Source organism: Myotis brandtii, unplaced genomic scaffold (assembly GCF_000412655.1).
Source record: "Myotis brandtii unplaced genomic scaffold, ASM41265v1 scaffold299, whole genome shotgun sequence".
In the NCBI taxonomy this organism is placed as follows: Eukaryota; Metazoa; Chordata; class Mammalia; order Chiroptera; family Vespertilionidae; genus Myotis; species Myotis brandtii.
Genome location: NW_005361430.1, coordinates 694,401 through 720,305, shown reverse-complemented (window position 1 = coordinate 720,305; position 25,905 = coordinate 694,401). Strand labels below are relative to the sequence as shown.

General features: G+C 36.0%; 1 protein-coding gene across 8 annotated transcripts in view; it reads right to left on the bottom strand.

Annotated features, from left to right (window-relative positions):
- The window catches only part of ABCC9 (ATP-binding cassette, sub-family C (CFTR/MRP), member 9), a 113,637-nt gene that overhangs the window by 9,347 nt on the left and 78,385 nt on the right, over positions 1 to 25,905 (bottom strand). For all 8 annotated transcript variants that reach the window (XM_014542338.1, XM_005869563.2, XM_014542336.1 and 5 more), the window contains 11 exons: positions 25,323 to 25,471; positions 25,043 to 25,112; positions 23,662 to 23,819; positions 19,466 to 19,558; positions 14,461 to 14,563; positions 7,591 to 7,692; positions 6,893 to 7,013; positions 5,508 to 5,638; positions 4,716 to 4,794; positions 2,969 to 3,077; positions 1,346 to 1,449 (listed from right to left, as the gene is read on the bottom strand). In XM_014542338.1, the coding sequence (XP_014397824.1) occupies positions 1,346 to 1,449; positions 2,969 to 3,077; positions 4,716 to 4,794; positions 5,508 to 5,638; positions 6,893 to 7,013; positions 7,591 to 7,692; positions 14,461 to 14,563; positions 19,466 to 19,558; positions 23,662 to 23,819; positions 25,043 to 25,112; positions 25,323 to 25,471 (1,219 nt within the window). The remainder of the gene's footprint in view (positions 1 to 1,345; positions 1,450 to 2,968; positions 3,078 to 4,715; positions 4,795 to 5,507; positions 5,639 to 6,892; positions 7,014 to 7,590; positions 7,693 to 14,460; positions 14,564 to 19,465; positions 19,559 to 23,661; positions 23,820 to 25,042; positions 25,113 to 25,322; positions 25,472 to 25,905) is intronic.

Below are 25,905 nucleotides of genomic sequence, written 5' to 3'. Positions count from 1 at the left end.
CTGAACCTGATATTTATCAAGCATTTGATGTATTCTTTATTAAATCAATGTGCATAAACAACATTCAATTAAATAGTGTAAATAAAATACCATTGCTTACGCTGTACCATAACCCCTAAACACTCTACAGCTTTCATATTGGTGAAGAAAACTATAATAAATATGTAATTGCTTGTCTTTCTGACTATAAATGGCGAAGAGGCTGGTCTCTAAATACCAAGGGAGAAGGGTCTATAAAGCATTATCAATTTCTCAAGTAGACTTTCTGGGCTCTCCAGAGGAGACATCAAAGATTATTATGGGAAAGTTCATCCAGACCCATGGAATTACTACGGCACTGGCAAGGTCAACAAAATATCCTTAAAGACATGCTGTCTCAATTTTTGTTTGCAGGATCCCTTCTCCTTGGGACATAGAATCATAAAAAGGTATTGTTTACTAAGTCCTCCTTCTCAAATGGACTACCAATAAATATAGTTTTATGTTGTAGGTTGATTTCATTAAAATGCAATGCCAAAACTACACAATCAATTTGGCAACTATATATTATGTATTAAAATTAGAATATCAACCATTATCTTTCCAATTTCTTTCTTAAATGAGTTCAGATTTTAAGAAAGTACAAGTCCAAAACTATAGATGTTTATATTTATGAATTAAATACTATATTGTGAACTCTCCATTGTTCCATTAATCATGTTGTTCTTTCATTATCCACACTGTTGTTTTGTTTTGTCGTCAGTTATTTGCCAGAATTGTACTACCTCTGGGGCCAAATTTACATAAGTGATTGAGTACATGTTTCATCTTTTTCACAAGTGTCTAAAACTGATATTGCAACAATGTAATAGAAAATAGTGTCTTTAAAAAATATGCTATATAAATAAAAGGAATATGCCCTCTTGGCAGCAAAGAAAATGGCAGCCAATGTGGAGAAATTCCTGCTCCTAAATGATACCAAGCACTCTTTCAACCTAACAGTCTCTTCAGTCCTCTTATCCATTTGCTGAGGGTAAGTGATTTGGTAGATCATGTGAACAGAATGACCACAAGGAAATATTCTGATTGAAGTGGCCTGTGCCCACCAGTGGTGAAAAGGCAATAAATGTATTAATTAGAATACTACGGAGTGTTCACATGGAACAGAATGTTATAAGGTTCATCCTCTTGTGCCACCATGAAAAAATCATTAGATTTTGAAGTGTTCTAATGACCTTTAGAAGATTATTTTAAATATAAGGAGATTAACACTAGAATTATGTAATTTATAGCATAAATAGTAGATAGAGGTATGTAGTATTAATTGCATATTTTAAAATATAAATATATAATTTAGAAAATTTACCTAGACCTCCTGGTAGAGATTTGACCATATTCTTCAACTGTGCAATTTCCAGAGCTTCCCAGAGTCTGTCATCTGTGCATTTGCATTCTGGATCTAAATTAAATCTGTAGGGAGAAAAATCAGTTAATCAGTCAATAAATAAAAATAAACACTTGTATATGTTTGTGTATTGCTGTTGTTACCTTAAAATGTAAGTTCTATTTGTTTTGGTTGAGCTGTATCCCCAGTATATACAACAGTGCTTAGGATAGAGCAGGCATTCAACTTATATTTAATAAATGAATGAATGACCTTAATGTTATGACAAATGACTTTTGATGATATAATTAGTAAGTTTATATATATATGTATATATGATATAATAAAACTCATTATTTGAATTCATCCGCTTTCATATGATGTTTCATGTAACCTGAACAGTGTCTAGCAAAACAGTCCTACAGAAATTATGCTAAATACACAAATCTATGGGGAGCATATAAAGCTATTAGCTTTCTCAACTCATTGTGATGTACCAAGCACAAGAGTAGTAGTATATTTACTGAGAATAAATATATTCAGAGATATAAATTTACTATGGTATTGCTAAATACATTGATACATCCAGAACTTTAAATTAAACTAATGTTACAGATGAATATTGAGCAATCTTCCATACATTTTCTCTTCAAGACAAGGAGTAGTTAGCAAAAGGAAGTGGCAAATTACTTCTTTGTAATTAAATAAATGGAGAAGGAAAGCAAGAGAGAACATAGGATAGATGAAATGAGAGACATAATCTTGTGGATGATGCCATGGCAAACTTTGGAGTCAGACAAACTTTGTTTGGAATCACAGTTCTACCATTTACTACTAAGTGCATAAACCTGGGGAAGTTACAGCTTCTCAGGTCCAAAATACTCATCTGTGAAATAGGGCTGATCATATACAGGGTGGGGCAAAAGTAGGTTTATAGTTGTTCGTATGGAAAATAATATGATAATTAATAAATAATAATACAAGAACAAACTCTGTGTTTCTTGTACTCATAGTTGTAAACCTACTTTTGCCCCACACTGTCTATATTGGAGCAATATTTTGAGGATTTAATGAGACAACATATTTAAAGTGCTTAGCAGATAGTAGATAGATACATACATCTCCCCCCATGCCCCCGGGAGGGAAAACACAAACCAGGAATAAAGAAGATTGTAGCAGCTTCTTTAAAGCAATTTTGGCTGAAAGAAAAATTGTGAGGGATGAGGGGTCAGGGACGGGAATCAAGGTACTAACCAAACTGAATATCTGCTAAGGTCCGGTCAGACACACAAGAGATAGGCAGGTTACCTGTAGGTGGAAGACCTAAGACTCGTCCGCCAGGAATCACTGCCTCCAAGTCCAGAAGAAAAAGTGACATTTATATAATCAAATAGAAAGAGAACTAGAGACACAAAAGATTGGCTTCTATAAACTAATTTAACAACTCTAGGGTTCTCTAACCCAAATTGTTGGACAGATATTTGATTTTAGTATATTGATAATATCATTTCATACCTACCTGAAAAATAATTCTAAGAAAAACTCTCCTATGAGCCAAAGGGTAAATCCTGAGGCACACAGTTTTCTGTTGAATATGTAACCTACCTAATAGAACCACTAAATAGTATTGGATCTTGCAGAATGATTGAAAGTCTAGAACGCAGTGTATGCAGTGGTAGTTTTGAAATGTCTATCCCATCAATGACAATCTTTCCTGTTAAAGAGAAACAAAAATGACACACATTTATGAAAACCACAAGGAAAATAATATTTATTAGCTTTACAAATTGAAAGTACTTTCCTGGTTCAGGGTTGAAATTCCTAAAATTCCTTTATCCTGGTTCCCTGCTTTATTTTCTTTCATAGGACATTCTATATACATTTATTGATCTTTTTTAGTGTCTTCCTCTCCCGACTAGAATATAAGCTCTTTGAAGACAGGGATTTTTACCTGTCTTTTTTTTTTTTTTACTCCTGTATTGACTGGACAGTTCAGTGTATTACAAATAAAAAGTTAAAATCTATGACATAGATATCACATTTTAATGAATATCTCCATAGTGTACATAGACTTATAGAGACTTGTGCAATCATGCTGTCCTTTCCTCAAAATTGATAGATTTATCTTATCATGTCACTTTGCACAAAAACAATATGGCCCTATGAGAGGCACGTGCCTCTCAGGAAGCATGGCAACTGGAGTCCCTTTTCCAGTTGGCTTTAGATTAAAGAGCAGGAAACGTGGTTAGCTTAAACTTTCCTTCAGAAATATTATCTATTAAAATCCTATAGTCTAATGATATTTAAAAGGGAATACGTCATTGATAGTCCATATAGGCCTGAAATGATGTTTCCTAATCTAATACATTCAGTCATAACCATAGTTTTTTAATGAAAAGTGTCAATCATCTTCGGACCATATAATTGACTTACACTGAAAATCCCAACAGAAAATCTTTAAAGTATCTGTGTATTATTACTAGCCATGGAAAGAGCAAACTGCTAACCCAGTGGCAGATACCTAACTTGTTTCTGAATTCATAAACTGACCTCTTTATCTCATAGAGCTGTTGTGTAGATTAAATTAACTAATATAAACTGTCAAGTACAATAAAAATGTGAAGTACTATCATCATCATCATAATCATTACAGATAATAATAGTAAGCTCACTCTGGGGGTGATAGTCGAACACATTGCTGGATTCCCTTTTACTCAAGATGGTTTATGTGCTGGCCTATTTATAGGCCACTTGATAGACTAAATAATGTGACATATTTTTTCTAAAGTAAAGATTAAATTATTTTTGTGTACCATATTATAAATAATTTTATGGGTGAATAAATATTTTTGTATATTGTCAACATGGGCTTGGCACCTTATAGCAAAGATTGACTCCTCACAACATGTTCAACATTATTAAACAAGGTTATGAAGAAGACGATGATAAAAGTCTTGCACCAAAATGAAAAATGCAGGTTACTTTATCTCCTTGTATTTTTTCCTTTGATGAAAATAGATTTATTTTTAGTCTGAGGGAAACAAAAGTCTTTCCCTCTCCCCCTTCCTCTTGAAATGCCACCTCGGTCTATTGCTATTCAAAATGGGTGGACTTGTGTTCATTTTGTCAGTTTATTAGAATTTTTTAACAACTATATCTAGAACTGAATTTGGAGCTAATAGTTTTATTTTTCCAATTGTACATTTTTTTCTTCACTTCTGGGATACTTGCCTCAAAATATGGGCAAAGTCCTTATAAATGTTTGGTTTTTATTTCTGTAGGATTAGGTAAATTGATGTTGCATTTTTAAAGGAAAGGACTACCTACCCAATAAAAAAATTTAGCAACTCACCATCAAATATATCAACCATTCTGAAGAAAGCCAGGGATAATGATGACTTCCCACTGCCAGTGCGACCACATATGCCCACCTATAAAAGCAACTGTCACTTAGAGAGAGAGAGAACTCAGACAAATAATAGAAAATGGGAAAAAGTATTTTTAACTCAGACAAGATACCACAGTGAAACTGCAATTCTATTGTAGTACTTACATTAATACTATCATTCTCCTTTATGAGTGATCATTATTTAAATAAAAACATGGAGTCCTCACCAAATCTTCAGTAATTCCATTCCAACTCTTTTTTATTTCTGTGTAATTGTGTTGTTTTCCTTTGTGGCTTAATTTTTGCAATAGTTATATGTTGGTCTAATAAATTTTTTTCTTGTAAGTGATGATTTTACAACAAAAAGTAGAACGAGTCCATTTTTTTCTGCATACTTGCTCTCTTTAAAACAACTAAAACAAATCATGTGGGACTAGAGCTAGTACAAATTCAAAAGTTCTCAAGGAGATGTCTGATATGGCTATGAGCCAGAGGCAGAAAACATGAAAAACACGCCTATTGTTGACTTTCCCGATCTCATGGAAGACTAATGAATGGCGATATGACTGAGAGAACATATATTTTATCCTGATCCTAACTCTCCTTTTTTTTAATGTAGATAATTTGACATGTAAAGTGTAGATAATATTATGTGAGCTAAGTGAGAATATACTTTGCTGGAATGTCTAAAGAGCTTAGGTAGTAATGGAGTGTCCATCAGAGGGTTTGTAAATCAAATGTCAGTGAATTCCATACCTTTTGACCAGGTTTGATGTAAGCTTTGACATGTTTAAGAACAGGTTTCAGATTATTTTCATATCTGACACACAGATCATGAATCTTGATCTCCCCTTCCTGTGGCCAATGCTCTGGGACTTGAGAAGGATCTGGGGGGTACGGGAAGAGAGAGGGTGAGGGAGAGGGAAAGAGAGAGGAAGAGAGACAGAGAGGGAGAGACATATACATTTATACATATGAAAATATTTTTTTCTAAATTTGAAGTAATACTGAATGGAGGGAGTTAATGGGGGATATCTATAATACTTTCAACAATCAAGAATAAATTTAAAAAATAAAATAAAGTAACACTGAACCAAATTTTGTGGATTTTCAAAATTAAAATTACATATAGAGTAAAGGCTTCTGGATTAAGAACTTTTAAAACAGTTGTTTTTTTGTTTGTTTGTCTTTGGAGCAACTGTGTCTCTTCAGCATTCCATTATTCAATTCTATTCAAGATAATTCATCCGTGAATTGATTCATTTGTTCACTCCACTGTTCATCAAACACTTGAGTGCTTAAAATGTGAGGATTGTTGTGTAAGGTGTTGGAAATATGGAGATGAAAGACATGCCTCCAGGTGCTCACTGTGTCCAAGTAACTCAGCATCTACAGTATTGCATGGAGAGACCCATGAGGGAGGCCAACCCAAGATGTTATGGGAGCACAGAGGATGCTATCCCATCCAGGAGGGTTTCAAGAGGAGATATGATGGGGAAATGTGTTTTAAATATATATATAGAGAGAGGAGAACAAATATTAAAAGAAAACATAGCCTGTTGGCATGACCAGAGTGAAAGGTGTATGGATGGATGATGAGAGATGAGTTGAGCTGGGTGAGCAAGGGTTGCCTAATGAAGGGTCTAGTGGTCTATATGGCTAAGTTATCTAGATTTTGACCTTAAAGACCTGGATAGCTATTGGAGGATTTAGGCCAAAAAATGCATTTTAAGCATGAGATTTGCATTCAAGAAAGGTTATTTCCTGACAATTCCAGCAAAGCTAAGAATCTCAGTCAGAATATTAAAATCCAGTTTCTTTACATCTCAGTTAATAAGGTCTTGAAAAAGAAAATGGGATAGTGCATGCTTTGGGTTGGTAATTAATATAAGTCAAAATATTTGTATGATTCTCTTTAAATATTACTAAACAATATCTATTGAACTCTGGCTGTATCCAAGATACTTTGGGCCAAAAAAGTCTTATTATGTCAGGAGTGCCTAATCAAGCAAAGTCAAGCTGAGAGGTAATTCTCTGGACACTGGAGTGGGAAACAAAAGCAAAAGTAACAATGTATCTGATACACAATATTTGAGTAGAATACATATTTAAATGAATCAAAATAATATTTCAAACAATACCCATGGTGCCTTCATAGTTCTCAGACTCCATAGTCAAGAAACTGTTCACTTTCTTCACTGCCCCCATCTGGACCTCCAGGTCAGCCAAGTTCCTCACAACCCAATTCAAATAGTTGGTTATCTATGTTAGATGACAAAAAAATTATCATATTTAAAATAAATTATCAATTTTTTCAATCACTGGATGTTTGGAAATAGAATGACTTGGACAGTTAGTGTTCATCATGTGGCACAATTCATAAGTGCTACAGGATATCAGAGACCAGAGAGGATGTCATGGGATAAACTTGTCAAAGAAGGTGTCTGTTCTTCTTCAAGGGTTCTCAAATGTCTCTGTTTTGTGAAGTCCTGATTTCCATACACAATGGATAGTGATATGTATCTCTGTTTGTATTTACCTAATTTATATTCACATTCACTTTAGTGTCCCTAAATGGGTTTTGAGCAACTCAGGACAGGGATCCCAAGGAGCCTTGGGGATGGGTTTGAGAAGGTTCTAAAAATTGGTTCACAATATCAGAAATAAATCCATGCTGTCCTAAAACTCTGGTTTAGGTCCAAATCTGCTAATATTTTCAAGATGTCATCTTTTTGTGAATTTCAATGTTATCCTCTAATATCAATGAATAAGAGTTGACAACAGCTATGGAAAGTACCTCCAACACTGCACAAACAGAGAGATTTTCATCTGTACCTACCGTAAGTGCATACAGAAGACCTAAGCCCACCAATCCAGAATTGGAAGACATGCTAATGCATGCAATAGATGCAGTGAGGACAATGCAAGCTCCCAAATAATCCTAAAAAGAAGAAATAAAAAAATGTTAAAATATTTTTCCAAGTTCTTATCCAAAGGTCTCAATCAATTTAGGTGATCACCAAGAGAATATGTATCACTCCGATGTGTCATGTTAAGAGGAGGGCTACCTAAGTTACAAAAAAATTGCAACTCACAATATTTGGGCTGAAATGGGAGTGATTCAATGTTTTCATTATATCCATGCAGATATGGGTTCAGAGAAGTTAAATAGCTTCCCAGAAGTTAAGCTGCTATTTTTACCACTATTATCTCCAGCAATAGTAATAATGCTAAGTACATTGTAAAGGTTCAGTAATTCTTTATAGAATAGATGCCCAAAGAAATTCATCCCTTCATAAATCTTTCACTGAATTTTTATATGAGCCAAGTATCTTCTAAATCGACTTTTGTATTTTTAAAGACTCTTATATAAATTATTTAATTCTCCACCAATCTCTTTTCCAGACTTTAATAGTTGAACATGTAAAAACATTAATATGGAGGGAAGTTAAATACAAAGTGTTATGATATTTCAATCCCCCATTTTGAACTGTAATATGATTGTCTCCTAAAATGCTTTGCTCTGCATAAGTTTTAGGGTTTTTTTTTGCTTTCTTAAAGTGAAAAGCACTTTTACTTTAAGCCATGAACTACATCATTTAGTTCAAAATTATCCTTAATTTCAATTGTGGAGGAAAAAATTCATGAAACTCTGTGTTCCTTGTTATAAAGAATAGATATGAATAGGACTAAAATAGAACAAGGCCACATTTGAGATACTAAACAACAAAATAATCATTGACTCTAGGCCTAATATAAATATAAAGGAAATGAAAAACATTATGCACTCAATCTCTTTCTCTATCCCTGTTAAATTTAGTTTACTATGGAATGTTTATATCCTGGATTTTTCCATTATATAGAAATAAATCATAGATTCAATTAGATGATAATTTTAACTATTTTCCATTGAATTAAAATGGTACTTCTGAAAACAGGTAGGTAGCCTTATCCTGGCAATAGATTCAGCAAGAGAAGTGAAAATAGATGAAGGAAGGAAAGGGAAAAGGCTGATCAATAGATTAGTCAATGGATACTGTCTGGCCTCTTCCACATGGCTAAGGTTTTCAAAACTACTTGTAAAGGTTTTAATATGATAATCAGACATTATTGTTTTAATTATTAGTCCAGTAAATAAAATATGCCCAAATGTACATATAAAGATAATGCGTAGAGATGTTTTTGACACTTTAACAATAGGCATAGCTTTTTGAAATACATGCATTTATAGCAATTTTTTTCAAAGGAAAGACCTAGATATGAGAGATTAAAAGCTAATAAGTCTGCAGCTTAGTGTTTATAACAAAATTATTTTATTTATCAAAAAATATTCCTTATCTTTTTTTAGAAAGTGCTATTCGTGTTGTATTTTAGTTATACCAACTAGATACTTTCCTGCCCATTCCTAGATTATTATCACTTCCCAAAAATTTTCTTTTATGGAGATTTTTATAGGTATTTGATAAGAATTTTACCTTGATCAGCATAAGAAAGGAAGCTTCTTTGTATATAATATTTACCCAAAAATTTCAGAGCAAAATCACTAAATTCTGATCACCTCTCTTCAAATAGCACAGGAGTATAAAAGTGTAAAATTGATAGACAATGCAAGAACTTATGTTAGCTTTCTATTTTCCACTTCTTTACCATTAAACTTATCAAGTTTAACGAATTACCAAGTGACCCTATCATTATACCTCCTCTTCTCTCTTCAAAAATATGTCAACAGTAAAATGGCTTAAAGGCAATAAATTGAAAAAAGGTAAGCAGATGGTCTGAATAACTCACATATAGGAGAGCAAATACTTAGGGATCACTAGCAGCATTTATTCTACTGCTAAGGCCTTACTCATCCTAACCAATCAATTCAACGAAAAACACACCTGTGGTCAAAACAGTACAATGGAATGAAAAATTCAATTTAGGAAATAGAAGTTACTACCTATGTGAATTACCTACTGTCAATGAGGGCCAAATCACAGAACATTTTATCTGTGTAGTGATAAATCACAACTTCCATTGAGTTTGTGAATTTGACACTCTCCTCCAGAAGGGAAGACTTTGATTCCCATGTCAAAAGTGAGGCCTCTTGCCCAACTGGCATGGCTCAGTGGTTGAGCATTGACCTATGAATCAGGAGAGGAGGTTCCGTGCTCGGCATGCCTGGGGTGCAGGCTCAATCCCCAGTGGGGGATGTGCAGGAAGTAGCCAGTCAAAGATTCTCTCTCATCATTGATGTTTCTATCTTTCCCTTTCCCTTCTTCTCTTTGAAATCAATAAAAACACATTTTTAAAAAAGGGAGTCCTCTTGTCAGATTTCTAGTCATTCCATGACATCTACCTACACATAGATTATAGTAAAAATTTTAATTTTCTATAAAACACTTGTAAATAATGAATAGCCACATAATAGCTTTCCTTCATGTGGAAGTCTATGATACCATTGAGTGGGAGAATATATCAAGGGTCTCCCAATTACAAGATAAGGGCACACCTGTGTATCATGGAGGTAGGAAAACATGAAGAGGCTCTGTGCTGTTTCACAAAATATACTCTTGTGCAAGCTCACTCTGAAGACTATTTTCACTTTAGCCTGTTGATTCTGAAGGCTTTTTTTTTGGCTTCCTGATATGAATTTTCTTTTATCCTAACGCCACACAGCAAGACAAAGCCTTGGAAAGACAGCCTTTAGATAGAGTTACACAATTTTTGCAAATGGAAACACCGATGCCAAAGAACTGGAACTGTTTAGTGCAGAGGGATGAAGAGAAAACGCTGTGCTGAACAAAAGAACGTAAGCGGCCTTCAAAGGTTAGGACGTAGTGACACACTCCACACAACTGCGGCCCACTTCCCTTGGCACCCAGAGGAAAAACACTCCCTTCTGTTGCCAAAGCAACCTGGGTGGTCACAGTCTAGCTACTTTCTCTCCCGCCAAATTATTTTATTCTTTCTGACTCTTGTCCGTTATTGATTTGAGTGTGTTTTGACCTTTTCTTTTCTTTTTCCAATTCAAAAGGAATAAATCTTCAATAGGGAAAACTATTTACTCAGAGAAAGGGAGTAACGTGTGATCATCTTAACTCTTACTTAAGAAGACCAGGAAAGAAGTGAAAGCCATGTGTTAAAAGATGAATAAATAAGTTAGATTGTAATAAAAAAAATTGTATGGGGCTCAGGGGTCTTCCCAAATTCAACAAAAGGTGTTTTTCCTCCGCTTTCCCCCCTTCCTTCTCCTTGAGATGTTCTGTCCATCGAATTCAAGTGGCATCGCTTTGGAAAGTTAGAATTGGGAGTGAAGAGAAGCCAACAAGAAAATTAGCCACAGAAGGCTTAACAAGTTTTCTCCATCAAGGTGATGGGTGCATGAATTAGAGTTAGTGCAAGCCCCACATCTGTGTCGGGAAATCCTGCTTGCCTCTTCTCATTCATGCCCCATGTCTCAACCCTCTTCGTATCATTTTAGTTGTGTTTCTGCTCTGGAAACTCCCAGAATCTTTGCTATAAGCAGACATTTTTGTTAATTTACTGAGTAATATGGCAAAAGGGTTGGTGTTAGTTCTGTGGATAAGAGCAATGCAGACTCATGGGGCCAAATAAAAGTTTTCATTACTTATTCTTGACAATGACTTACAAGGCAGCATGTGCACAGCTGTGGGGTTCAGAGGGCAGTTTACACCTTGGTCTCTAAGGTCCTGTACCCCAAAATCCATATTTATGACACAAGATTCATTTATTTCAAACTGAAACGGTGCCTCCAATTATATGAATATGTCCACAGGAGCACAGTAGTCATGAGGTTACTTATATGTGAACAATTGGGAGACATGTTATTTCCTAATAGGAGTCATCCACTTAATTTATTCAGCCCTCCTACTGTGGCACCTGTTCTTGGATTGTAGCGTTTATATTCAAGTAAATATTTTAATATTCTAATATTCCAACTATTCTAGTTCTAATGAAAACTCTCAATGTACTCAGAAGCACAGGAAAAGAGTGAACCTGACATGTTTTAAGTTGTAAACCTGGAATTGTCTGGAGGTGTGCGGCACGCACACACACATACCCACACAAACTTACTGACACATAAATACAATTGATAAAGAAGACAAATGACCCACAAGGGACTTTGGACTTCTGTCAGCTGATATGCCTGAAACTTTGCAATAAATCAACAACTTTCTTGCCAAAATTTACCTTTACTCATTAGAAATAGAAGCAATTTTTTTTTGGTATTGGTGTAAAGGAGAGTTCTGGTAATGAGACTAGACAGCAAATCTTGAAAATATTGTAGTACACAGAAAACAAAGAAAAGACACAAGAACAAAGGTATCATCAGGTAACAGAATAAATGGCAGATTGTGCACTTCCTATTGAACTATCAGCATTTTCTTCAGGTTTCTACAAGTAGAACTAGAATTCCTTTATATTCAGGTAGGTCTGACTGCCTTTTCCTGTGGGGGTTAAAATAGTGGGTTGTGATTCAAACTAAACTAACTCATTTGGAATCTGGCTGCTGTTCCTTTCTATTTTCTCCTGACTTCCCTTTCTTGGCAGTCTAAAGGCTCTAATATCTTGTATTCTGGCTAGGAGAGCAGAACATATGGTTTGCTTGAAGATTCTTGTTAAACACTTGTCCATTAACCTGACAGTAGGAAGTGCTAAAGAGCAGAAACAGCAGTCAAATCAGACCCTCACCTCAAGTCCAAAGCAAACATACTTGCCCCCTAAAAAAAATATTTGATCTTCAAGTTTAGGAAAACCACATACAAAGGTAACTATTAACATTTTTCTTTATGAATTTGGGGTCTTCTTTCATTAAGCTATTTCATCGTTAATTCTGTTATTCAGATATGAGTTATGTTCCTTAAGAGAAAACAGATTTAAGTAAACAAATACAGAGGTTTTAAATAAAGATTTAGGATCTGGCCCAGATCTAGAAATAATGTTTTGGTTTTGTTATAAATTCTAACCAACACGTTATCTGTCTTGATGAAGACATTTTGCCCAGGCCCCACAGCTACCTGGAAGGACTTTCTTATCACCAACTAATGCTTCTATCTAAAAAATGTGAAATATAATTGTGTTATGTTCTGAATAGTTTATATATAATAACTAATATACTGGCAAAGAATTTCTGTAAGTTAGTAAGAAATCATGACAGCTACATCTTATGGTGGTAGGGGGTGGGGAAATAGGAGAGGTCCTAGATTCCATATCAATCTATACCCATCCATCAACAACTCAGATTTTAACTTGGGTACCTTCATTTCAACCCTACCAAATTCCCTTTACCGTCTGCTCTCTCTGGTCTGTTGAGTTTTGAAAGAAAGTGTGCATATGATAGGGATGCTTAATCAGCCGAAGTGAGATTCTTACGATAGCACAGATAAACCTCCTTTTTCTTTTTACAAACTAATATATAATTACTATTTTTAAAAGACGACAGACAACTCATCATTACCACTGAAGTAGCTCATCTGTACTGCAGATACACAGACTAGTCTGCAAACTAAGGCTGACCTTGAACATCACAGGGCTTAGGGGCACCAACTCTCCACACCGTGGAAAAACTGCATATAACTTTTGACTGCCCAAAAACTTTACTACTAATAGCCTACTGTTGACTGGAGGAAACCTTGCTGATAACATAAAGCCAAGTAACACATATTTTGTATATGCATTATATACTATACTCTTATAATAAAGTAAGTTAAAGAAAAGAAAATGCAATTAAGAAAATCATACGGAAGAGAAAACACACTTATAGCACTTATTTTTAAAAATTCGCACATAGTGGATCCATGCAGTTCAAGTGCGTGTTGTTCAAGAGTCAAATGTACATTATCTTCCTTTCTTTTTTTGTCATTTTCCTCCTTTATTTCTTAATTCAATCTTTATTGTAGAAAGTATTACATATGTTCCCTTTCCCCCCCATTGATCCTCTTTTCCCTTCTAAAACTTGTGTCTCTTCTATTTCCTACTCCATACTCCAGCTGGTTTGCCTATGAATCACTCACCAGAGCAGGTATTATTTCTGTTCATTTATTCATCCATCCATCCATTCATCCAAAAGACTTTTGTTGACTGCATTTGCTAGTCACTGAACTATGGGTTTTATTAAAATAATCCTAATATCCCCATGAAGAACTTATTCCTATTTTATAGATGAGGAACTGGGACTCAAATAAATGGATTAACTTGCCAGATCAAGTCCGTAAATGTCAGTGCTTGTGCCTGTTCTCCTACTTCATACAACACAAGGAGGCAAGAGATGATTAATTGCAGTTTTTTACATTTTGTGCTAACATGATCCTCTACAGACTTAAAACATAAAAAGTCGCCATCTCTTCCAGGCCTGTCAAGCTGAATGAAGGAAATGACTACATTTGTTCACTTGTCAAATTTGCTCTTTTGGAAAAAAATTGTAGTTATACAAACATTTGCCACTCCATTAACTTATGTAATCTAGAGACTAATGAACACAGAATGAATTTTTGCTTTTGGGGCTATTTGTCTTGCCATTAGCTAAAAAATTATGACACATTTTCTTTGCAACATAAACAAACCTGAGTTATTTTTAAAAATCCAGAAAATGTGAAGTTAGTTCTGAATCTCAGTGGCAGACTAATTTTTACAACTGTCTCCCTCTTTGCATCAGGCCTCTTCTCTGTTTGGTTTCCATTTCGAAATCATGAAATGAACGTACCGTTCTGACCTCTAGCCATCTGTTGGCAGCTGAGAGAAATAAGTAGGCAATGTTGTTTGTGTCCGTCAGTTCCAGCATACGTTGCTTAAATCTGGTTTCATGCCTGCAGAAAACAAAAATATTATAATGGTAGCCACACATCAGGAGAAATAATAAAAAACAGAAAAATCAGTCACACTTACTACTACACTATTTACTCAACAGAGTGACAAACCAATGGGATGAAATGACTAGTAAATGACTCCTACTTCAAAATCAAGGCCAGCTGCTACTGCTCTGGGGTATTCTCAGTAGAGATGGTGTGGTCCAGTGTTTCCTTCATTTCTCAGACCTTTGTTATGAAAAGGAATCTTTCTGATGACAAAGTGCTATTAATAATCATTTCATAAATTTCCACATCATTATTGTAGCCATGGAAACAAGGTATAACCAATGTTGCAAGGGCCTTACACAAATTAGAATAAATTGTACAAAAACGCAAAATACTCTACCTATTTTTATTGCATTTATTTCACTTTATATGTGTGTGTGTGTATATATAATTTATTTCAGAGAAGGAGAGGGAGAGAGAGATATTTCTATCATTGATCAGCTGCCTCCTGCAAGTCCCCTACTGGGGATCAAGCCCACAATCCAGGCATGTGCCCTGACCCTGTGCCCTGGCCTCCTGGTTCATAGGTTGATGCTCAACCACTAAGCCACACCAGCTGGGCTGTTTTTCTTTTCCAAATGGCACAGTTAGAATTGGGTGGGAGATGCTGTATGAGAACCAGACAAGATGGAAATCTATGCATTGGTAGCAAGTAAATATATATACCTTAATTTCTCTTTTTGCCTGGTGTTTCTGGGAACCAAAAAATGAAAGTGGAATGACATGAAAAAGAAATAGGGTCTTTGGAGATAGATGATGTTTTTAGAAGAATTATATGCTTTAAATAAGATACCTTATGCCTCTAAGTTCTAAACTATTTGTAAGGATGGTCATTGTGTGGAAGGAACCCTTGCTCTGTGGTGCTTACAGGACAGGGTTCTATGACACATAAAATTTAGATATTAATCCCTGACCAAATTAAGGTCATTCTTGGTGAACAACATAATCAGACCAAATTCTGTATAACTTGTGTTATTAAGGAAAATAAAAATCTTATCCATTTGAACATATGAGCTACTCTCACAGCAGCTCAAGCTACATGGTAAGAAATCTTTTCTAAATCACAAAAATAGTCTCTTTTCATTTTTAAATTATTTCCCCTGAATAACAGAAACAACGGAAAGCTGGACAATATAATCAAAATAACTGATTTGAAGGTTGGAGAAAATGCCAAAGCAAAATGTGGTTTATTCACTCTCTGGGTCCACGGCTGATCTTACATAGATCTCCTGTCTACATATTGTGTTTGCAAGGAATGGCCAAATTTTATCTGACAGCCCGGCAGTGATTTCTGATTGATAAAAGACTGCCTGCATCAAGTCCCCCCAAATGTTCAGATCAATTTGTAAAACTTTATAATAAACCATCACTATGTCGAAGAATGAAGAAGTCTGGGTGGGGTGTTCACTTGGCCTGTGAAACCATCCATACAGGCCAATATAAAGCAGATACTTGATATCTGTCCAACTGACCTGATCACTCCAATATGCCAAACCAGATAAATCAGATAATTGAGTCAGACAGTAACATCTGATCTAAAATAATCAAAGGATTCTGCAATCAGAGCCAAATAATTACCTCACTTTGAATTATGTAGCCTTGACCCAAATGCCAGGCACAGAGGACCTGTGCTGAACAGCAATACACTGGGACAGGTCCAAGCTGTACTAGGAACACACCTACCCTCGTAATGACCCTTTTAGAGATGAGTAGAGTGAATACTTAAAAGATAGGATGGTTCATAGGATCATAGAATTTACTGAGATAGTGAATATGAACTATAAAGAGATCTACCCACAGAAAGGCCATTCTTTCTATACTTGCAATGGTAGGCAGATTTTCACCCATTTATTCAGAAACATTTAGCAAGCACCAACAGATTAAAATATACATATGAACAAGACATGACTTCGGCCCTTGGGGAATCCACTGTTTGTGGAGGAGGTAAGTAAGGCATTCACAAGTAAGGACGGTGCAATGCAGAAGCTAGTGATAAGGGTCCTACGTACAAAATGCTACATGAACATAAAAGAAGACGATGCTTTACACTGTCCAGAGGATCGGGGCACCAGGGAATGGGGTGGCGGGTGGGAGAGAAGAATTAAGCAAGGTTTCACGGAGGACTGCAAGGATGGTTTGAGTGAGGATTTAAGGGATGAGCTGAATTTTTCAGGTGAACAAGGGAGGAAAAAGCATTGGAAGTAGAGGGGACAACAAGGTCAAAAGCAAAGAAATAAAAAAAACCCTCAAAATTCTCAGGGGCTCGAGGCAGGGTGCTCTCCCTAGAGCACTGTGGTGACAGAGAGATTAGAAGTGGGATCAGTTGGACCAACGCCAGTGGACTACATTTGAGATGAACATCAAACACTTCATTCTGACAGTGTTTTGTCTGGGACTCTTCTCTTCCTTTAGTGCGGGGATATTGTTTCAGATACACTCTTAAAGAGTTTGTAAATGGACTTGGCAACAGTCTGAAGCAGCAGTGAGAGGGGAGGGGTGGAAATGCAGTGAACATTCTTTCTGTGTGTTTCTATTTGGCAAGAAACCCTCTGTTTTCCTAATGGAAACTTTGACACACTCAGTCTGTATCTTTTCATCCACATCCAGCTCATCTTCTGAACATTCTTAGACCTTTATTCTGTCAGACAAAAAATAATAGGAAAGGTCACTGAAATCTCAGTCTAATTTAACTGTGATACATTCGTGGTGAAACTTCTTGAGGGAGTTGACTGCTGCATGTGAGTACACCACGAACTCTGAACGCAGGGGAGGCAAAGCAGTCTAATCAGTAAAGACTAACTTTCCAAAGGAGCTGAAGGCTCTGGGGACTCTAGGGAGCTTGAAAGAAAGGAAGAAATGGATGGAAAAGAATGTGTTTGACTCTTGGCCACAAGTACCAAACACAAAGATCCTACAAATGTGTTCAGGCTCACAGGACCATCCCCACAATTTAAAACTCCCTTTGGTTTAACAGTGCTGATATCTGTGGTATTCCATATTTACTTTTAAAATGAACACTGCACGTTCTGAATCTGGACGAACAGGACGCAGGTACTTTTACATAAAAGTTGGGTTGTTCTTTGTTTTTGCCAGTCATAACTTCAGCCTTGAAGGTTAACAGGTACTATGTTTTGTTTTTCTAACAGCTACCTGGGATTTTCCTCATGTAGAATTAGGAATAGTCATGCTAAATTCTGCTTGTGTATCTAGTGAAGAAGGTATATAAAAAATCTAAGCCTTGCCTCTTGGTCAAGTTTTTCTTTCATGCTAAACCTTTAAGATGCTTTAACTGATTCTAGTCCTCATCACTCTCAGACAATAACCCCACCTTGTTCTTTAGGGAGAAAATAGAGGCTGTTATATGTTGAACCCATCAACTTCTTGCTGATCCACCTAGCATCTTGCCTGAATCCAGTCACTGCTTGCCCCCGCCTACCATGTTATCCGACCCATTTTCTTTGTGATATTTATCTGTGGTGGAAATGAAAGGCTATCTCTTTGTAGTCTTTATATCTCCACAGTAAGAGCAGTACCTTACATGTATTCAATACTCAAAAATAAATGAACTCAAAAGGACTTATTAGGTGAAAAATGTAATCTTTAATATGGTGTACTTATGAGCACCATTGGTCAATGCTGGCTACTATTAGTATATACATTTTGTCTTAATATAGACATTCAACATCAATAAATAGTTTTGCCATCTCCAATAAAAGTCATTGCACACTCTGATGGGAAAAATATACTGAAAAACAACTGCAAAAATATGAATGCTTAATGATGAAACCTATTTACCGTATGTGGAAATTCTGTGGTACATGTTGTGGATGATTGTATGTTTATAGTCTACTTTTGGACTAATATATATGTATTTCTTAGGTTAGAAAAATCTCTGATTGAAATCAATACACATTTTCATTTAAGGTTGCAGAAAGATATAATACTTTTAGATGTCAATTTTCTAGATTAAATGATGCCACCACCCTCTTTTACGACTTACTTGAACAGGAAAAACAGGGACAAGTTTTTTTGAGTGTTAAGTAAACACTCTTGATCAAGAGGTTGGATTATTACTCTGTTTACCAACATTAAAAGAAACTGATTAAGCCCAGCCAATCGATGATTCTCTCTAATCATTAATATTTCTATCTTACTCTCTCTCTCCCTTCTGCTCTCTAAAATTAATAAAAACATATTTCTAAAAAGAAACTAAGTCCTAAATAACTTTGATATTATATTTCTTTTATTATTACTAACTAATACACTTATTTTAACATTTTTGTTGGGTGCTTCTTTGCTAACCACTGGTTAATGCTTTACATGCATTATATCAAGTTAGTTCAATGATCCTAAGAAACTAGCCTGGTCTAAATCACACAGCTAGTATCTGTCTGATGTGGTGCTTTATTCTTTCTTTTTTTTTTTAAAATACATTTTATTGATTTTTTACAGAGAGAAAGGGAGAGAGATAGAGAGTTAGAAACATCAATGAGAGAGAAACATCGATCAGCTGCCTCCTGCACATCTCCCACTGGGGATGTGTCCGCAACCAAGGTACATGCCCTTGACCGGAATCGAACCTGGGACCTTTCAGTCCACAGGCCGACGCTCTATCCACTGAGCCAAACTGGTTTCGGCTATTCTTTCTTTATTCTTGTTAAATTTCAGGTGCTTAAACTAACTCTGATCATGTATTGCTTCATTTTCTTCTAGTATAAGACAAGCATCATGCACACAGTGGACATCCAAAAAATGGTAGCAAGCATTAGTTATTTGTAGATAAATATTTATGATGATGTGGTCTTTTTTTTATCTGTGAGACTTAAAATCAATTAACAAAATGAAAACACTCACCTAAATGCCCGAATGGTGGTGAGTCCTTCAGCTGTTTCTGAGAAGTGGCAAAGCAGAGGAAGCTGGGTACTATCATCAAGTTCCTGGAGGTCCCTAGAACAGAGAGAAGTGCAAAAATAAACTTCACATGTCTTCAGGATCAAAGACCACCATACCATGTTCATTCTAAATTAAGGTTATTATCTGTCATTGTAACTATTTTCCTCTAGCACCCAATTAACAAAAATTTCAGCAGCTTACAGTCTAAAGAGGAAGAGAAAGATGGGTATATAATGAATATGAGTCCAAGCTAAATGTAATGTGTTGTACAAAAATATCAGCTTTGTATAACAGCTAAAGTAAACTCCTATGGGAACACAGAGGAATGAGCAATTAATCTATACATAGGAGATGGGTAATTTTTTTTTAGAAGGTTGAATTTAGGCCAAACCTCAAGCATAAGGAGGATTTTTAACCAAACAGACAAGGGAAGAAAAGAGCAAGCACAGAAGATTAAAGAACCTGGCAAGTTCAATCTGGCTGGTACCCAGAATCCTTTGGGGGTATTGTAGTGGGAAAAGGCTGTATAAAAAAATGGGTGAGACTAGAGTATAGGGGAGCCTGGGTAGGCTGGAAAAATCACTGATGACTAGAAATAAAGTGATCAGAGCTGTACTTATGCAACAGAAGTTGGGAGACAAGTAAAGGATGAGAGACAATGAGTGAGTTAGGTAGTCTATATAAGAGATGTTTTTAAAGTTCTAAATTAGTGTAATGCTGGTTAGGTTTAAAATAGGGGAGCCCTATAAGTCAATCTACTAGTCTATATACTGAGTGGCCAGATTATTATGACCGGCCAGATTATTATGACCACCCCATCAGTACAATGATGTGAATTAGTTATGCAAATAATAACAATAATAAAACCTTGAGAGTATTTGCTTAGGAAGTTTTCAATATTCAGTATTTTTGGAAGTGTCAATGAAGTACTGATGGGGTAGTCATAATAATCTGGCCACTCAGTATATATAAATGTGTATATATATATATATATATATATACACACACATACACACACACACACACACACACACACACACACACACACACACTCTAGAGGCCTGGTGCACGAATTCATGCACCAGTGGGGGTCCCTCGGTCTGGCCTGTGGGATGGGACTAGAACCGGCTCTCCGACATCCCCCGAGGGGTCCTGGATTACGAGAGGGTGCAGGCCAGGCCAAGGGACCCCACCAGTGCACAATCGGGGCCGGGGAGAACAAGGGAGGTTGGCCAGCTGGGGAGGGACCGTGGGAGGGCTCCAGGGCATGTCTGGCCCATCTTGTTCAGTCCCGATTGGCCAGACCCCAGCAGCAAGCTAACTTACCGGTTGGAAGCGTCTGCCCCTTGGTGGTCAGTGCATGTCATAGCGACTGGTTGACCAGTCAACTGTCCACCCCCTGGTGGTCAGTGCATGTTATAGAGAAAAACTGAGTGACCTTAGCATATCATTAGCATATTATGCTTTGATTGGTTGAACGGCCGACCAGATGACCGAACACTCAGAATATCAGGCTTTATATATATATATGGCATTCAATGAATGCTTGGTGGACAAATGACTGAATTAGACCCTTTTCATAATGATGAACAATCATGACAACTTTTCTTTAAACCACATAAGCTAGCATATCTACAAGATAAGCTGAGTTATACCACATGTTTCAAAACATTCCTGTCTTTTCTTTTCAGTCTTTTTTTCTGCACTTCTCTAGGTCTTTGGGGTGGAGAGAAGTAGAATAGAAGCATTGACATTCACCTGCCAGAGTCAACTGAATTGATTACACTATTACACAATCTTCGACAATCAATGCATGCCATTCTGGGCTCTCTGTTTAGTCCCACAAACAAATGCAAAGTCTTTTTTGAGTTTCTAAAATGGATTTGCTCACTTTAGAAAGTGCAGATGAGGGGAAAGGAAGGAAGAGGGGAGGAGAATGAATAAAAAGGAATGTAAATAATCTGCTATTTTTAAACATAAAACTAAGTGGCTATTTGTAATTTTGACACAAGCAACAGGTGGTCACTACATTGAGGTTAGTAGTGAAGTAAAAAATTAGGAAGGAGGAACTTTTGTTTATAGGACTGCATTTTGTGAATAAAGATGAGAGTACAGTTTGGTCTTGTCATCTTGTAGGCAGGAAACACAGAGCTAACTATACATTAGATCTTTGATTTTAGACATTCAAAATGTTGTGGTATTTCCTGTAGTGCATCCCCCATTTGAATTATCCTTGGTGTTTACAAAATAGTCTGTTATGCTGCCTGAGTTATTCAACATGGGTGAGTCCTACAGAACCTCAGCACCTAGGAGGGTCTTTTTTATCTGTGAGACTTAAAAATCATGTGGTCATATTTGCTATCTTTCAGAGGATTTCAAATAAGAGTGGTTTATAATCCATTATCAGTGTTAATTCTTTAAAAGTGATCATCCTTTCTATATTTTAGTCACTACCAATGCTAACAGATTATTACCACTTATAATGAATAGAATTTGCAATTCAAATGAATGGACTAGGACCATTTGCCTAGACTCTATACTCAATTTGTATTGCTAAGGGGTGAAAATAAGTATGTGACTAAAATTAAGTTATGACTTTAATTTAGTGGTGAGAAGGCAAGGATAGATTTGGAAACAGCTAGCAGAAATGAAGTAACTAAACGTTTTTGCTCCTCCATCAAAGTGGCATGAACAACAACACCAGGGACAAAAGGAAGGGTGAATTTGATGACTAGCCTCTCCCTTTTGGTCTGAATTTGCTATAAGAAAAGGGGATGAGGTTGGAACTGAAAAAAACCCCTCTAGATTTAATACAGATCTCTAACATTTGAAGAACCCTAATTCATACCCTTCAGGGAGAAACTATATAGTTTTTAAATTAAGAAATGTTGTATGATGTTTTCAGAGGTTCCCAACTACAATCTTGCCTTTTCTTATCTTTCTTGATTTCTTCTTACACTTCCCTGCCTCAAGTCCTACAAAATATGTTTAGTTTACTGAATAAACTCGTTTTCCTTCTTATTTCAGCACTTAATATGTTGTGTCTTCCCCAAAAAACTGTTTCATAATAGTTTCTTGTCATGTTGATCTCTTCATCGGCCCCATGGCTCACACAATTATTTGCAACACAGTAAATGCTTAATAAATGTTGAAATAATCTGATTATTGCAATGATATAACATTTACTGAACTATTTATAGCAGGGTTTCAAAGTTAAACTGGACATTTCAAAACAACTGGTATTATATTTCATTTCGCCATTCAATATCTCAGCAAATGACTAATCGCATATTAACAGAATAATTTAAAATCCTTGGTTATCATTTATTTGGCTGGATATTCAAATGCATCTATATATATAAAAGCCTAATATGCAAATTGTCCCCTCAGGAGTTCGACCAGGAGACTAGGAGTTCAGTCACTCACTATGATGTGCGCTGACCACCAGGGGGTGGCACAGAACGAAGGAAGGCCCCAGCCAGCAACTGGCAGCCAGGGAAGGGAGGCCCTGGCCAGCAGCCAAAAGGAAGGCTCTGGCCAGCAACCAGAAGGCCCCATCAGCCCTGATCGCTGGCCAGGCCTAGGGACTTTACCCATGCACGAATTTTGTGCACCGGGCCTCTAGTGTTAAATAATCCAATCTGAAAATTTCCATTCTCTTAAAGTTACAGCATTCAAGATTATCTACTTGTATAGACATCACTCTGTTTTATCTCTTTAATCTTTTTTTATTTGTACTGTATTGTTTTACAGAATGTATTTTAAGCATTTTTAAATCTTTTACCTTTTTCATCATTTGGGAATATAATAATATTAACTCACTTATTCTTTGGGATTATGTTGGATTTTGTAAGGTTTTTTGGCAATGTCATGTTCAGTAAAAGGACCATGGGATAAAAAATTTGACAGTCTGTGGACTCAAAATTCAATAGATCAATCCAAATGTTAATATATGTCCCAGGCTATGTAAGACTCAGACAACCCATTACAGAAACAATTATAATATATCTCCAATGTCAGGATAGGCTTCATCATGCTAAAAATAGGTTGCATTTCCAAATTCCATACCTTATCTTGAAAAACACTACAGTAAATCTGGATCACATATGTCAAATGACTAAGGCTTTTGAAGATGAATAGAACATTGGTTAACTTACTTAGAGGCCACTCGGAAGTATTTCTGTATAAAATAAAAGGCAACTCCAAGAGGCACAATAGCAGCCAGGAACACCCGGGTAGCATAAGAAATCATGCCAATGGCAGACAGGCAGAGCAGCGTTGAGCGAGTGAGAGATTCCAAAGTTGGAGGGATGTGCTATTATGAAGGTAGGTTGAAAGAAAAATGTTTTAGCTCAAATAGGCATTAGTTATAATGCAACATATTCATTTTATATTGTGATGTTATTCAGTTAATTATGAAAGTAGCATATAAACATTTTCATTGTAAGCAATTCTTCACTCCAACTCTACTTACTTCCCATAGTTTAGTACAGGGGTCCTCAAACTACGGCCCGCGGGCCACATGCAAATACAAATATTGTATTTGTTCCTGTTTTGTTTTTTTACTTCAAAATAAGATATGTGCAGTGTGCATAGGAATTTGTTTTTTTTTTTTAAACTATAGTCCGGCCCTCCAACGGTCTGAGGGACAGTGAACTGGCCCCCTGTTTAAAAAGTTTGAGGACCCCTGGTTTAGTATATTTATCCATATATCTACCTACTTGTCATTGGTCAGTTATTATCTACCTACCTATCTACCGACCTACCTACCTATTTATCTTGTGGACTTTATATAAAAAGCACTATGCTATACATCTTATTTGTCCATGTACTTTTTAGTCAGCTGCATGCATCAAGCATGCTTTCTCTAAATTGAGGGTAATTCAGGTGTTCCTAAGGCCATTCTGGAAAATCTGAAGAGGCAAGGGCTGAATTTGGTGGATTCTTTCTCTACCATCCTAAGGGGTCTGTTCTTGGAGTTATGTAAGCTGAGTTTGAGGTCTTTAATTTCAGGACAAACTTCTAGAGGCCTAAGGACCTAAGACTAAACTGATTATCCTGGAATTTTCCTAAACTACCACACCATCTAAAGCTTCTCTCATTCAAAGAGCCCACCTAATAAAATTAAAGGACATCTAAGACAGCTTGGCATTGTATTCTTTACTTGTGGGAGACACTCCACACCAACTCAACTTTTACAAACTCTACTGTGAATAATGATACAACATTGATCAAAATCATTCCATTTTATAATAAAGAGTTTAAATGTTAGTTTATCATCTGCTACTTCTATTTATTTCATGCTGGTTCTCTAAGTATTCCCTTCTATATGCATAAATTGTTTTCAATTAAGGTTTTTCTTAAAGATTTTATTCTAGAAATCATCTATGCATATAATATTGATATAAATGCAAATAGGTTTTCATTTAAGTGTTATAAACCCTCTATTGTTGAAAAGAATTATGGTTTATCTCAAAATGTTACTTAGCTTACACTAAAAAATTTATTCTTGAACTTGGAACTAACTCATGCACTCACCTGATCAATGATATTTGTATCAGCTGAAAAGCGATTGAGAATCAGTCCCAGGGGTGTGGTGTCAAAGAACCTAGGTGATAAACAGATTGAAATGTATGACAATACTAAACTATTTGGAACCTGAGCACTGTGAATAGACAGATATCTTGGAGTCATGAAAATGAAAAGGTCCCTATTCATTTGTTCAAGGACTGAAAAAAACCTTTAAAATTTCACATTTCACTTAAATTAAAAATGCATGTATATTTTTATATGATAGTAAAAAATAATTACTTTTTACCTTATTGGTCCAAGGATTATCTTATTGAGGAGATTGTGGTGAAGATTTTTGGCAGCTGTGAGGCCCATCCATTCTACAGTAAGAGATGTAACAAGGCAGAGGAAAATGCCTGCTCCACAGAGTATGCTAAATCCAGCCACATAGAAGGTCTAAGAAGCAACCAACACACAAAAACACATGAAATTATCAACTGAGTTTTTTTTTCTTACTAGAACACCAATATCAAAGTCAGACAGTATTGTCAACTTCATTATCTTTCATCAATTTAGACAGTTGAAGGAGTGCAATTTTTGAGACTTGGGGCAAATCCCCACCATAATCCTAAGGCCGAGTTCCCACTTGCTTCTTTCATCCTTTTTCAAAGTTTGCCTAAGGATAGATGAAGTGTCTGTTTTCAGGTTTGAAATATCCTTGGATTTCTATACTGCAGTGTTCCTTCTCTCTATCCCTACTCTCAGAAGGAACAGCTAATTCACTGGTATGGGTGGTTAATATCAAATAACATCAGAAAAACAAGAGCACAGTCCCATATGTATGTTACACACACACACATACACACACACACACACACACACACACACAC